Source organism: Mustela putorius, unplaced genomic scaffold (assembly GCF_011764305.1).
Source record: "Mustela putorius furo isolate JIRA1106 unplaced genomic scaffold, ASM1176430v1.1 tig00003974_pilon_pilon_pilon, whole genome shotgun sequence".
Classification (NCBI taxonomy): Eukaryota; Metazoa; Chordata; class Mammalia; order Carnivora; family Mustelidae; genus Mustela; species Mustela putorius.
Genome location: NW_025422117.1, coordinates 15,038,357 through 15,054,276, shown reverse-complemented (window position 1 = coordinate 15,054,276; position 15,920 = coordinate 15,038,357). Strand labels below are relative to the sequence as shown.

The 15,920-nt window shown below is 45.8% G+C and overlaps 1 protein-coding gene across 1 annotated transcript; it reads right to left on the bottom strand.

The window, feature by feature from the left end:
- Positions 1–13,211: 13,211 nt before the first annotated feature.
- POU4F1 (POU class 4 homeobox 1) lies at positions 13,212–15,533 on the bottom strand. Its single transcript, XM_045070894.1, has 2 exons — positions 15,130–15,533; positions 13,212–14,430 (listed from the first exon to the last, which is right to left on the bottom strand). Exons 1-2 carry the CDS (start codon positions 15,250–15,252, stop codon positions 13,303–13,305), a joined length of 1,251 nt encoding a protein of 416 aa, XP_044926829.1. The 5' UTR covers positions 15,253–15,533; the 3' UTR covers positions 13,212–13,302.
- Positions 15,534–15,920: the final 387 nt, after the last annotated feature.

Sequence of the window (15,920 nt, the reverse complement as noted above, 5' to 3'; positions counted from 1 at the left end):
GGCACAGCCATTAATTCCCCTGTGTGCCTTGTCCCTGGGATTGAGATGATGTAGCCCTACCCTCCAGGAATTAGAACATTTTGGGGGGAGAGAGGGCGGGCTCCATCTATAAAATAACTATTTTAAGATAAAAAAGATGATACTCTGGTTTTAATAAAGTCTTACAATTGAGGCTGAATGTTAGGTGTTTGGAAAAGGTGGGTTTCATATTTTGTGGGGTTTGGGGTGAGTTTTGGTTTTTGGTTTTTTAGCATCGGTATGTGTGACTACCAATGCAGGTTGTTAAGTTTCCAAGCAGGAATCAGCTTAAAATGCATGGATTCTATTATATGTACAATTTAATCACAAGGTATTTAAAATAGACATTTCCATCTAAAATCCAATCAGAAATCAACACAGTTCCTCCAGGCATTAGATGATCATCTCGATTTTGCATTTGTAAACTGGGAGAAATAAATGTGACTTGTGGATACCAAGAGGTCAAGTACGGCTGCTCAAATATTTTTCTTACAAAATGACGGATTTATTAGACAAATAAGTAGCCCGGCTGATGCAAAACCCCCAGTGATTGAATTTTGACGTTAAGTCAACAACAACTCGAACTACATCAGTGCTTCAAGATTTAGTTATGATGGTAGAGATTACTGAACAAATAAGAGCCAGAAATGAATACAGATTTCTGAGGATCTGCCCCTGGCACCCTCTTCTTGACATTCTCCTCCATATGCTCCCCTATCCTGACTGTATTCTAATTAAAGGACTTGCCTATGCCTTGTGATTGGAAAATAAGTTCAAAATAATTAGGCATATTTTCTGTTAAAAAAACAACAACAACAAAAAGAACAGGCTTAGAGAGAAAGCCAATTGAGTTTCATTATCAATTCTTCCGTGGCTTGAAAGTCACCCACAATTAGAAGGGAGGGAGCATGCAGTGGGTGCTGAGTTTTGTTTTCTAAAGATCTGATTTTCATTAAGAATTTTGATAACCTACTCTCCTACCCTTTCTACCCTTTCTCTTAAAATACTGCTCTCTAACAGATTTGAGGGACTTGGGCCATGTTAGTACCCCACTCGTGGACCTGAATCCACTGCTAAATAATTAAAACCTCCGTAGACTTCCATGAGTATTTAGATTTCACCTTTCGGGGGTCAGTGGCTACGCTCCAGCTCCAACCCACTGCTGCAACCCCCGACCCTCCCCCACCCGCTGCCACGCTGCCGGTGGGGGGGGAGGGGTGGTTGTTGGCCATGGTGCTGAAAATCCTGCGTGAATCTTGTGGAGAGGGCACTTCTTATTTTTTCATAGAGAAAGGGGCTAATCTGCTCCTAGTGTGAAATTTTTTTATTTATTCTGTGTGGGACTTCCCTATTGCTGTGGAATTGGTGACTTAATTTCCATTTAAGTCTTCTTGAGCTAGCCAAGAACTCATTCCTTCCACCTTCTTTTTCTCATATTCATCAATTTTCGGCTATACTTGGCTCCCCCTAGTCTATGGAACTGCTTATTTTGTGAGGATAAATCCACATTTGATTTCAAGGCTTCATTTGATCAAAGGCTTGACACAATTTCTCTCTATAGCTAGAAATTTGCTTTCTGGGTATCCAGGCACAGACTGCTAGAGGCAATAAACTGGTACCAGATCTTTATCTCAGATTTTATTTAAATGTAGTAATAACTGTACTCTGTTAAATAAGTTGCCATCCAGGCTTCTCTCCCAGTTTGTCATATTCTCCTCCCACATATGCACATACCCATAATTTCCACAGATGTTTTCATCATGCTGGTTTTTAAAATCATCTGTTGTATTAGTTGTTTTCACAAATAAATAAACTTGAAAATGCAAAATTGCTAACCCTGAAATAGCAATAGAACTCATAAGTAAAAGGAAAAAAAAGTTTCAGAATTATTTGCCACTCCCCAGGATTAAGTAATGAGTTGTGCATTTGAAGCCTTTCTACTATTTCTCTATGCTTCTTCCTTTTTTAATATTGAGTAGTACCTTTAGTCCAATAACACATCTGTTTACAGTTTGCCTGAACTTGTTTCTGGATTTATATTTCAATATGCTCCTTAGGATGCAAAATTCCTGTCAAATTAAAGAGTGCTCTTGTCTTGCCCGCTTCCAGCAAATCACTTGCAGCACCTAATAAATCCAGCTGGGGTTCCTTCCATAGCCCGATGCTGCCGAAATCATTATTGTCCTGCCTTGTTTCATGTCAGAGGCCTCTTCGCCTCATCTGTCATGAAACCAATTTCACTTTATTTACATCCATTTGCTAGTTTAATTACTGTGCTGATGAATAGCCTGAAGGAATTAAGTTACGAGTCTTTGGAAACCCAAAGCGACAGATATATGGGTTACCTTTTAACTACAGGGAAAGAAATGAAGACTAGTGTGGAAGTCACCAAAATTTAAAGATAATAAGTGTTTCTCTCTACCCAGCTACTCTTGAGATTCAGGATGATCTTGTTTTTATGTATTCATCATCTCCTGGATGAAATTCAGTGCTTCAGAGCCTCTCATATTTACACATTCACTGCAGTTCTCTACAATACAATTCTCCATTTTTCAATGCTTTTTTTTTTTTTTCTAAAAGACTTACTGATGATTTTCTAGCTGAACCAAATAAGCTAATGTGCTGGTGTTTTGGTACCTGCCAATGTTAACCTTTCCTTCTGAGAGTCTTACTTCTGTATAAACACAGATAGGTGCTTTTGTAAAAATAAAGAATATTCAATATATCATATCTAATATACAGCATAAAATACTCCATTTATATTCTATAAATGATATAACAGATGTCATTTATAGAGTTTCTGTTTTTCACCGAGCACAATTTCACAGTTATCTTCTTCAATGTATTTTTTAGACAAATAAGGGCATCCTGCTCTCTCTTTTGCAAGTCCAATATAATAGAGTACTGTGAATCTAGTTAATGACAAAGGTTTTGTGATATGGCTGTATAATCTGTGCTCTCAAATACATATAAGTAGTCAATTATTTGCATATATATATTTAAAAACTAAGATCAGTAAACTTTTCAGTCATTCCATTATCCCATAAATTAATACTGTAAATCATGCCTACTAACCATGACATTAAAAATCATCTTCAAGTATATTCTTTCTTAAATTTTATCATTAATTATAGATTTTGAAATTTAAAATTAATAATCCAGAAATCAAGTCCTCATATGGTTCATCACCATTGGCTACCAATAAACAACAATCATATCTTAATTGACATTTGATTTTATATTTTCTGTATCCCCAGGTAGCATCACACACAAAAAAATGCAACTTTTAAATTTAATGATTATATGTTTTCTTCTCATTGCTCTTTTTCTGACATTTTAAAATCAGTACTTTTGTAATGTGTTAAATTTATGACACATGACAAAATATATTCACCATTTCAAGAAAGAACGTAAGTTTTTTTCTTATAGACCTGATGCCTTATTAATTGATACCATCTTACTCATTTATACCAGAGTTATTCATTTACACTATCTCCATGCTGAGTACATAGTTACTTCTAAGGTTATACAAACTTTCTAAACTATTTATCTAACCAAAATTTTTTTTAACAATCAAGGGCAAGAGATACTTCTAAACAAAGCAGAAATGAGAAAGATGGGAGATTTAAATGCTTTCTCATTTCCTGTCCTCCTAAAGCAATTAAATACTTTTTGTACCCAGTAAACTCTGCAGTTTCATGTATCATAAAGCCAGCCTAAAGGAAGGGATAAAAATGTACAGACGTTTTATTTGCTATCCGAAGAACTAAAGGTGATGAAAACGCTACTGTACATGTAGATAAAATATTAATACATTATATATTCATTACAAATCCTCTCGGTGCCTCCCTCCAGGCCCCGTTACATCCCCTAAATGCACATTTGCCCCATTCCCCCTCCCCCTCTGCTTTTAATAAAGCTCATCTACAAAACAACCTATGTCACAAAACAACATTTTTTGTATCAAGTCCTACTTATAAAAGTTTTGCAATAAAGGAACCCTTAACAAGATCCTTCAGGTAAAATGTCCTTGTATTTTAATAGCATCAGATACTCTCCCAATTCTTCTAATAGAGATTTTTGAACAGTCTTTAACTTGACAGAAAGAAAATCTGCATTGGCTGAGTCTTCTTTAGCTATTTTTGTTCATTTTTTTATAAAAGAAATGAGATATGATGGGGGTTTAAAATGCTTTCTCTTCAGTCTCCTCCCCTCCCCCATTGCTCTCATTCTCCCCCTTTCGAAGACCCTCTCCTCCCTCTCCAGCTCTTTTGATTAATAGATCCATGTGGCTAACGGCCTGACATATGGTGTGCGAAGCAGCTTGAGATAGTACCTTAGGCATCCCCTACGGCCATTAACATATTAGGGGCTTATGTGCAGTCAGACAGTCAGACCTCATCCAGAGCCGGCGTTTTCAGAAAGGCTGCACCCCAGAGCTGTTTGATAGAGAGTTTCAATAATGCACCACTCTTCAATTTTAAGCGTTGTGTCTGGTGCTGAAACATTGGGACAGAACTAGAATAAAGTTTAGAAATGAGACTCAGTTACATTCAACAACAACAGTAAAAATTGTGCCTACGTCTGTTTGTATATGGAGATGCACGTGGAGGCGCAGCTTCAAGCTCACAAGCACACACCAGCTCTTGAGTATTATCAGTAAACAGGCAGCATCACCTGCCTGGATTTATTTTGTTTAAGGATTTATTTTGTTTAAAGTCCTCTTTCTACTGAAAATACTGACAATGCAATAACAGCACAGGTACTGCTGGAGATGATTCAAAAGCAAAAATAAAAGACAGCCTAATCCTTGAAGAAATAAAGTTCTCGGAATCATGTAGCCTGATGTTTTTCCCTAGTAGAAGAAATTAAATATATTTTTACATCAACAGCTTTGAAATATGAAAAAGAGGAAGAAAAGCATGAATATTTTAACTGTAAAAGATGTGATCATGTTTTAGATACATTTGCAGATCAAATCTCTAGAAAGCTAACTATTCTTGATCTACAAAACCTGAAAGTTTACAAACAAGCAATAATAATTCTTGACAATAATTCTATAACTCTGAAGGTGGGGAAAGCCTCTAGGATATATATATATATATATATATATATATATATATATATACCACACACACACATATATGTATGTACGTGTATATCTATATATGTACTTCGTGAGGGAGATGATATTCAAAATCAAAGAAGACATCCCACTTGAAGCTTATTTCATTCACTTTAACGGTTTAACAGCATAACTGAAGCTTGAAATTCGCTTTACCCAACGTTCTTATTCCAGCCTCCTGCTGATAAACCACTGTACCCCTTTTGAACTGTACTCTGGCTGTTTGCTTGGCAAATAAATGCTGTTCCGCCCTATTAAACCTTTTAGGTAGCTTCATCTTCGGATTTCTCAAATACAGAGCTAATAAGGAGGTGCTTTGATGCTGTTTTACTTTCAAACTATAGCCTGAAGGCGTTGAAACGCGCTAAAGGTAACCGAAAAAGTAAATTGCCACGAGCAAGGCGCACCCTCCCTTTCAAAATCGCTCCGACCCTCTGCAGTGCACTGCGTGGCAGCCAAAAATCTCCTGTTCCTGGGCACAACTACGTCCCGTTGGCAGCCCCTGGGGTTCTGAACCCGTGCCACGTTACCAGGGGGATGAAGAGAGGGGAAGCACTTTTAAGTTTAAAAGCCCTGAGATCCCTTGGGGGAGGTGAAAGACAGGAGGTAGAGACGGCAGAGCTTCTCAAAAGTTGATTCTAGGCAAACAAATATCAGGAAGGGAAGTGAAGATTAAGATACAGCAACTTGTTTAAGCAGCCAGGAATAAAAGTTTTGCATAAGGCGTGGCGGCGGTGTGCAACTGCTTGCTCCCGGGCGCTAAGGCTGATCTCAAACACCAGGCTCAGCTTCCACTTTGGAGGGAAGACCCTGGCGCGCACTCATGCCTCGCACACACCTGACTCCACTACACACGCGCGCACACACACACACGCAAGCAAGCGCACACGCGACCGCTTAGTTGAATATAAGCAAATGAAACAATTGAAACATATCTTCTTTAAAACTAGGATGAAAGAGTCTCTCGCTCAAAAGCATCTCATTTCCTCTCAACTTGGGTGCATTTTCAGAAAAAATGCAAGCCCCAGGGAGATTAACTCTCTGCCCAAGTTAAATAGCTCCTACCTGCTTTTAAAATGCTTTTAAAAGTATTTTTCCATTGCTAACTCACAAAACATATTTTAAGCAGGGTAGTTGAGCTCCGGTCTCAGCCTTAGAGCCCCCAGAACATTCTGCTGCTCTTTCTCTTTCTTTCATGACAACGCTTTTGTAAAGTCGCATAAATGATCAAAATTAACATAAATCATTATTAGTTATTAGGATTTGGTCTAAATTACACTGCGAATATCGCACCAGCCCCATCTGCCGCCCCTGCTCTCGCAGCAATAGATTGCAGATAAAATAAATGTCCTTACCCCATTAGAAGGTTCCTGTCTCTGTAGCCAAAAGCCAAACAAAAGCAATAAATACCGGGCTTTTTCTCTCCACTATTCAGCTGTGACTCTTTTCATCAGCTCTTCCTCTAGAAAAGCTCGATAGCTGTCTGAAAATATTGCATTTTATATCACCAAAGGGCGATTAATATTGCATTAACTGTATTTAACATTTTTTAAGCGCGAGTAATCTACAATGAGTTAGTTTCTGCTAATAAGTACAGGGGGTATCAGAACTACGACAGACCACTTAAGATATCCGTATAAACATATTATTTGTCTCACACTTTGTTTTTGTTTTTGTTTTTTTTTTTAAATATAATGTTAAGAGTGTAGCGCGCGATGTTTGAAGTGGAAGAAGCCGTGCTAATGGTCTGCTTAAAGTATTCTGACACTGACTGGAGACAGCCAGGTCCCTGCCTTCATTAAATGTTTATTGTCAACACTTGGCGGGGGCGGAGGGGGGTTAGGGTGTGGAGAGACTGGTGTAAGTGTATTTCCTCAGCTGGAAATTGTCAACACTTTGTTTTAGTCTGATCCATGCCTACCAAAGTTTGTGTACATTATGCTGCACTGAAGCCAGGAGTCAGTTATCAAACTTTTGTTTGTAATTCTTTTTGCCTAATCAAGGTGGGCAGTCTCTTTTCCTCCTCCATCCCTTCTTTTGCCACTTCTCCGTCCAAGCTCTCTTTTAGCTGCCTCAGTTTCCCCTCTTCTTTCTCTATACTCTTGCCTTCGTAAATCAGAGTTGCGACCTCAGGGCATTTGGGATTGAGGCGGGGAGTGGGACGGGGTGCTCTTTCTCCACCCCCTGCGTTTGCGGGAGCGGGCGCTGGACTCACTACTAGTGCTTTGCCAGGTTATCTTGGACCGAGATCTTCCACCCCCGTTTTCCGATCCAGGATTCTACTGAATTCTCCCGGACGGAAGCAGAGTGGCCAGCCTTCTTAACACTGTGGGTGCAAATCCTTGCCTCCTAAGTTCAAATCCTTAATAGGGTTTTCGTTGTGTGCACCTTAACTACAACAAAAAAACAAAAACCGATACCGTATTGCTTCCAAAAAAAAAAAAAAAATTTTTTTTTTTTCTTTTTAACGTAAACGAGTTTTGGAAAGTTTCATGGTGTTTAAGGTGCCTGCTCGACTTAGGCAAACTATGGGGAGGGGGGTATTTTTAACCTCTGTGAGTTACCAGTCCCTTCCCTTTTTTCTCAGGACACCCTCAAAGGCACTTACATGGTAGGGGAAGACTTCTGAGAGCTCCTAATTACCAGCTGCGGAACTCCGACTCACCTCTCGGAGGAGACCGGGAGCTCGCAGCGCGCATGTGCGAGCTCCGCGCGCTCCCTGCGCACTCCGTGCGCGCCCCGTCCGCCGGGCGCTCCCCGCGGTCCGCGCCCCGCCTGCCATCCGCCTCCGCTGCGCAAGCGCGCCGGGGGTCCAGACCCGGGACCGCTTATCCGTTGGGGTGTTTGGCGGCCGGGCCAATTCCCAGCCAGGGCCCGAAGGCTGGTGGCTGTCCCGCTGTCTGAGAGGAACTGCGGTCTCGGGTGGCTGGAAGCCTTCAGACCAATCGGCAGGCGGTGGAAGGGCGCATACCCGGCGCCCTGCGGTCGCTTGGCGGAGGCTTGCGCGCTTGGGGCGCTGGGATTCCCCGCGCGGTCGGCCCCGGGTGGGCGGGTGTTTCGGTGGCAGAGGGAGAGCCCTACTCGGGTCGGGGGAGGGCGGGTGCCTCCTGGCTGCAAATTGTGACCCAATCATCTCCGCTTGCGGTGTGAAACGGCACCCGCCCATCCACCCGCTCGGAAGTCCGAGGTCTAGCCGAGAGGACGAGTGAGCAGCAGACTGCGGCGGCTGGAGGGGAGGGAGCAGACCCACGAGGCGGCCCCCGAAGTAACTCCCTGAGACCCGGGAGCGCCTGTCCACTCCACATGCAAGGCCCTTCCCCGCCCGCGCCCAGCCCTCCAGGGCCTCCGGATTCGGGCAGAGGGGGAGAGGGAGGCCTGCCCGTCTCCTATCAAGTTGACTTGACAACAATTACGAAAGTTTTTAATTAGCTTCTTGTTATCATTCATTTTATTAATTTCCAGAACTCTCCAGCCATGAATTATTCAAAGAGCAAGACAACCCGAGCGGAGCGGTCGCGCGCCCCCGCCGCACGTTCCCGGCCCGGCTCCGGCAGCGCTGCTCGCCCGCCGCCCCGGAGGGCGCGAGCCGGCCCCGCGCAGCCAACCGCGGTGGCGGCGCGAAGGTTTGATCAAATATTAAATAACGTAATTATTGCGACAAGGCTTATCTCGCAGGTGGAAAAGAGGCTCCCCGCGAGAATTAGAATTCGGCTGCTATTTTTAAAAAATCAATTAAGCTTGCGGTCTCCTTTGAAACCGCCCGCGAGCTCTGTGTGGCTCTCATCGTGGGGCTGAGACTACGGCGCCAATAACACGGATAAACAGAACCATACCAGATAATAATTGTGGTCATCACCTTTACCATCCCGGGGGCCACCAAGGCAATTCGAATGGAGTGGGGGAACACTGCTTTTTAGCCAAAGTCAGAACTCAACAATTCCCACTTCATGGACTAGACTATGAAAGCTCTTCTCCCAGAAAGATGGAGCAGGGATGCTTCACGCAGGGTAGATGAGAGAGAGGCCCGGGCGACGCGGCTGCGGGCCGTGGGCGGGGGCTGGCCAGGTGAGTCCTAGGAGCTAGGGCGCCCTGTCTTCCGTTGGCCTGGCTATGTGTGGTAACAGGACCGAATTAGCCTTAGTATCAGGAGAAAATATACCATCACGGCAGTGGGTGCTACGGTTTATTTATGAACGTGTAATCGAAGTTGAGAGCAATTTAAGAAAACGCATTAAACAAAAATCTACTCAGAAGTTAGTTAGTTGATGTATCTTGAGGGCATCATTTCTCAGACCTATAGGAGCAGGACTCTGAGCTAGGACTGGGGCAAACTGAAATTTAAAATGAATGAATGGCATCAACGTGACAGGTGCATTTCATGCTTATTTTTCTTTTGCCCTGTCTACTCCACGAACGCCTGGATTTCCCGAGAAGCTGAAATACAAACGGAGCGCAATTTTCCCACTCTCACCAACTTATTTTAAGATCATTCTTTTAAAGTTCGCAGCCACACATTTTAGTATTTCCACTCACCAACTGGTTTCAGACTGTGCTTAAAGTGTGGTTCCTCTTCCCAACCAGAAAACTTTGAAAGGTCAGCTACCGCTGAGTGACAAGCCTTTGCTCTCACTTCAGGAGGACATTTGTTTGCTTGTTTCTTTCTAAATTGACAAAGGTGTCTTAGAACAGTCTTATTCCTTCCCACGGTACACAGATTCACTCACCAGAGAGCAAAGCATTTCTGTTTTGCACAGTTTCCTACTGCATAAAATAGGAAACTCTGCAAAGCATGTGTTTTCATGATGTTTTATTAACATAATATTGTCTTTTTATTTGATAAGGACTTTTAATACAAAACAAATGCTTAAGTTCTTATTACATACATTGGTCATCATTATATAATACAAATGTATTTGCCTGCAACATTTGCGTTTGGAGCACATGGGGGGGGGGGAAAGCCTTTGTAAATCTTTTCATTTGTTCATTCCTGGTTCTCCAACAATGAAATCCGGTCATACTTTCCTATGAAATAACGGTTGGTTGGTTGGTTGGTTTTTACAAATGCATTTTATTAAAAACTTTGATGACATTTCAAGTCAATAACAACAAAAACAAATCAATTTTGATGGAAGAGATCTATTTTTAAAAATACCTCTAGTGCTTTTTTAAACATTAACAACTGTTTAAAATCACAGCTTTTTAAATGTACTATTCTTTTTTGAACATCAAGTGTTTTGTTTCACAGATTTGCCGGTGAAATTAAAAAGATTTGGCTAAAATGGGATGATGTCAGAAGATATAATCCCAGCTATTAAGAAACTTTGTACATTTGGCATCTGATGTAGTCCAGGGTCACCAAGAAATAGAGTATCTCTGGTCTTTCTGGAGCAGTAGGTGGCACACTAAATGTTTCAGATGAACACAGGCATTTGACATGGTGGCTGGACAGATCCGTTGATGATTTTTTATATTTATTAACCTCCAAAGCAAAGTCATTTAGTTACAACATTTTTTAAAGAAATGTTTATAGGCTAGAAACACCACATAGAAATCTCCAAATGCCTCTTTCCCTGAACCTCAATTTAATTTGGGAAGGGGGCCTGGTTATTTATTACCTTCCACCACTCTGAAGTGAGAACTGTGGTTTAAGAGTTTCTGCAGTTAAAAAAAAAAATTGATAAACACAGGAAACTAATATAGAATTCATTTTATTCAGAGCACCGCTTTTGACATGAGTTATCTGAAAGTGAATTCTGATTCAGCAGAAAAATACATCATTCTCACCCCTTCCTCACTTTTTATCCCCCTTTCAATATCCTCCCTTGTATTTGTGGTTGAACCTCATTTTTTGACCGGCTCTACCAGGACTTGGCCCAGTATAAACAAAAATGCACCCAAATCATAAAACTGCTCTTCTTTCAGTTATGTTTTATTTGCAAGCGTACTGGGACACATCCCCCTGTTGTATTTTGGCGCACAGAAATGGTTCTAATAGGAGTGGGGAGGAGGAAAGGTATTAGAGCAAAGACATAACCAAGGAGAAAGCTCAGCAGACATACATGGACAGGTAGATCAATCGTGAGACATTTCAGGATTAACACTGGCAGTTTTGTAACCATTGTGTGAGTGTGTGCGTTAAAGAAAATATTTACAGTAATTTTCCTTTTGTTCTCTTCCTCTAAATACAAGAATATGACAAGAATGTTGTGTTTTCGGTGAAAACAGGCAGTAGACTGTGAAATCACACTATCCACAAAACGGTCTATCAGAAAGCTAGCCCAGTTTAGTGCTCAGTTTCAAATGCATAGTATGTTTGCGCTGCAAACAATGATATACAACGTAATTAAATAAATAATGCCTAACCAGAGTGAGAGCTAATTGTGTTTCTTTCTGCACCTTTCAGATCATGCATGATTTCAGTCTTGTTAAATGGCAGAGTTTTCCCTTTCTCATTTGTTCTGTTTTCAATTTTTTACTTCTTATTAAAGGATGGTGGTAAACCATCTCCACAAGAGATCAAAAGAGTATCTTATGCACCAAGCAGGCATTTTACCTAACCACCTTCAGCTGTCTTGTCTTTGTTTTTAACCATCAGCAGTTCAGAGAGTACCTTGATTATTACTATGAAATACTATACATCATTTTCTATTTGGGAGACTGATAGTGCAAATTAAAGTTCTTGCTACCCAACATTTATCCCCAGCAATAAATTACTTTTGAATAATAATAATAATAATAATAAAATACAGTTGTTCTGCTTCCCCCCCTACATGCAGACCCCTTTGAAACAAATGGAGGGCTTTAAACCTGTCTTCCTCTCTCCTGGGATTTAGCTGATTTTTGTCCCAGCCAAGTCCTGCTCCAACTGAAAGCAGAAACTTTCCAGTATTTCCAGAATGATTTCGTGGTCTTCAAGAGAGAAAGAAAGGGTACCTAGAAGAGCAAGATGGGTCTTGTTCTAGAGAGAAAATGGGGCACAGTACCTTTCCTAGGGTCTTCCACCCCAACAGTGTATTTGAATCAATAGGGGGAAAAGTCAGTAGGTAGTTTAAAATAAACCACACTCAGAAAAATAAATGAAAGGGCAAGCAAGTTCTATGGGCACGGGGGGGGGGGGGTTCAAAATAATCTGTTTTCTAGATCTTAGATATAAGCAAAAATGGAAGGGGAAAAACCTTGTTAAATTGTTTTATTATCTTAGAATAAAATATTTATTTCGGAGACCCTAAATTCTGCCTTTCAGTCAGCTCAGATTGTGTGTCTCTCTCTCCCTAAACATCCCCACCAGACATGACCAGACCACAGGAGTATAGGCCAGGTCACCCGAAAATGTGGGATTCCTGAATAGCCTCCCTCTCTTTGCTGTGCCCCCCCCCTTTCTGGCAATGGAGAGCAGCTATAGGAGTCTCATTGGAATGGATAAAATAAATCAAAGAGGACACGGATGGGGTGGAAGTGAGACTTGGAGGGGGGCAGTAAACACAGAACAACTAGCTTTGCTACCCAGAATTTCACCTTCGGGTTTGTTTGGTTTGGGATTTTAACTCAGTTTATGTATGTAGGGTTGGGGTGGGTGGTAATAATAGTGGTGCTCTTTTTCTCTCTTCCTTAGGGAGCAATGAAGCTGCAGAACCTGGTTCCCCAGAGTTAAGTTTCTAAAACATTTTTTTTTTCTTTTTGTTGTTTTGTTTTAGTTTGTCTTTATTTGTCTGGTTTTTGGTGGTTGGTAGGTTTGTTTTTGTACATAGTCCCTTGGTCCCCAGGAGATTTTGACAAGTGTCTCTGGTCAAAAACAGTCCATTTCCCTAGACTTCCCGAGTCTCCCCCCACCCTAACCCCCAGAACCAATCTGCTCCTCAAAACCCCTCCTCCAATCTCTGCTTTCCTTTCCCTTGACTCCCGCTCGCCCAAATATTCCCTCTTTCTCTCCTGCCTGGCTCTCCCTCGTCCACACCCAGCACCGCAGTCCTCTTTTCTGGAGAGGGGAAAGGGCAGGGAGAGCAGAGAGGGGGGTAGAGAAGAGTGCGCTAGGAGGGACTCCCCAAATGCAAGCAAGATAACGGACACTCCAAATCTAGAGGAAAACAGGCTCGGGGAAAGGCCCCGAAAAGCCCCCTTCAGCTCCCCGCTCTGCCCCGCCCTGCACCTCCCACTCCCCATCAGTAAGTGGCGGAGAATTTCATCCGCTTCTGCTTCTGTCTCTGGTTGCAAAACCACACCCGCACCACGTTCTTTTTGAGGTCCAGTTTCTCGGCAATGGCGGCGATCTTCTCGGAGGAGGGCCGGGGTTGTACGGCGAAGTAGGCCTCGAGGGAGCGCTTCTCCGGCGCTGCGATGGAAGTCCGCTTGCGCTTCTTCTCGCCGCCGTTGAAGAGCTCGGGCTTGTTCATTTTCTCGCGCTGCGCGCCCTCGGCCTCCTCGAGCCACGCCTGCAGGATGGGCTTGAGCGCGATCATGTTGTTGTGCGAGAGCGTGAGCGACTCGAACCTGCAGATGGTGCTCTGGCTGAGCGAGCCCACGCCCGGGATCTTGAGGTTGGCCAGCGCCGAGCCCACGTCGGCCTGCGTCACGCCCAGCTTGATGCGCCTCTGCTTGAAACGCTCGGCAAACGCCTCGAGCTCGCGCGGGTCCGTGTCCGAGTCGCAGATGGACGCCAGGCCCGCCGCGCCCACCACGGCCGCAGCCGCTGAGGCCGCCGCCACCTGCCCCGCCGCCGCCGCCGCCGCCGCAGCCGCCGCGCCGTGGTGCGCCGCCGCCGCCACCAGCCCGGGGTGCGGCAGACCCGACGGCATGTTCATGGCGGCCGCCGCCGCCGGGTGCGACAGGTGGCCCAGGCCGTGCATGTGCGGATGCGGGTGCGCCGAGCCGCCTAGCAGCCCGCCGCCCGGGCCACCGCCGCCGCCCCCCGGGCCACCGCCGCCGCCGCCGCCCCCGGGGCCGCCGCCGCCCCCCGGGCCGCCGCCGCCCCCCGGGCCGTCGTGGGCGCCGCCGCCGCCGCCCGCCGCGCCCGCGCCGCCCGCGCCGGCCATGAGCGCGAGCGAGGGCGACGAAATGTGGTCCAGCAGGTCGCCAGGCTCGAGCGCCTGGTGGTGATGGTGGTGGTGGTGGTGGTGCGCCAGCGGCACGGTGGACGTGGACGTGCATGGCACGCTGTTCATCGTGTGGTACGTGGCGTCTGGCTTGAACGGGTGGCTCTTGCCCTGGGACACGGCGATGTCCACAGCCGCCAGCGCCTCTGCCCGCGCCAGCAGCGTTTCGTCTAGGCTGGCGAAGAGGTTGCTCTGCAGCTGCAGGCGACACAAACCAAACCAAAACAAACAAACAAACAAAAAAAACAACCAAAAAAAAAAAAAACCACAAAACGAAAAAAAGCAAAAACACAAAACAAAACCACGCACAAGCCGGAAAGCACAAGCAAAGGGCAAACCAAACACAAAGCAACCAAAATAACAACAACGTGGGTGGGGACAGTGGAGGCCGGGAAAGACGGAATGGGGAGCACATTGAGGACAAGACGGGGGGAGGGACAGATGAGAAGGGACGTGAGTGTGGGGAGAGAGACAGGTTCAGGGGAGAGGGGGACACAAGAACACATTCCGGGAACCGGCGTGGGAGACCAAAAAGGAAGGGGAAAAGAAGAAATGGAAATGTAACTCGCAGCTCGGGACCCATGTCACGCACCCGAACACGCACGGAGACCGCCTTTCCGAGGCGTGAAATTAACAGAAAAAGTGGAGGGAAGTAGAGAGTCCTGGCCCCAGCGCTCCCCACTCTGATCGCAGGCGCCCGACACGAGGCAGAGGCGACGGGAACACGATATTAAGCGCCACTGGACAAAACGTGCCTCGCAGCGGGATTCCTCTAAAACTCCCTGCCCGCAAAACCCAGCACCTGGACCCGGAGCACAGCAGCACCCGACATGCAGTGTCTCGGAGACGGGGAGGGGGCAGGCGCGCGGGCCGGGGCCGCGGGCGTGGGGCGCTTACCGGCGGCGTGGGCAGGCAGGCCCGCCGGATGGCCTCAGAGCTGGAGTGCAGCGACGGGTACTTGTGCTCAGGGAGGGTGGGATGCATGGCAAAGTGAGGCTGCTTGCTGTTCATAGACATCATCTTGATGGCTTGGCATGTAAATCCACAAACACTCCGAAAGTCTGCGGGAAAGTGCGCACGCCGGCTCCCCCAGCCTCCCTTCGGAGGCTGCAGCCGCGGCGGCTGGCTGCGCGGAGGCGGCGGCCGCGCCGGGGGCTGCTGCTGCTCCTCTGCTGCCGCCGCTGCCGCCCGGCGCTCCCTTTGACCGTGCAGAGCGCCGCGCACCGGCCTCGCGATCCCACTTCTCCTAGAGCTCTAGCCCCGCGCGCCGACGGGATGCACTCCTCTTACACCTGAGCCCCACTTCTCGCGGCCGGTTCTGGGAGCTCTCGCGAGAGCTCCCGGCCCCGCCGCGCTGACAGGCATCAGCTGTCTGAGTCTGTCTGACGCGCGCTCTCTCTCCGCGGCGCCGTGCGTCTGCGCGCGCGCGCGCTCGCCCGGCCGCGACAGGCGCTTGGGAGCCACTCTTATAGTGACCACCAGCAAGGACAGCGCAGGTGATGCACCTGTAGCTACCCGGGCATGCGCAATGCACGCCTCACCTTTCCCACAGCGGCTCTGGAAAGATCAAAAGGGCTGGCTATTGTCTCAGGGTACCCACCTTTTATGGGGAGAAAGACATGATGCTCAGAACCCCTTTGGTGCTTTCCCTCTCTCAAACTCTCCCCCAACCCCACCGCAAGCCCGGA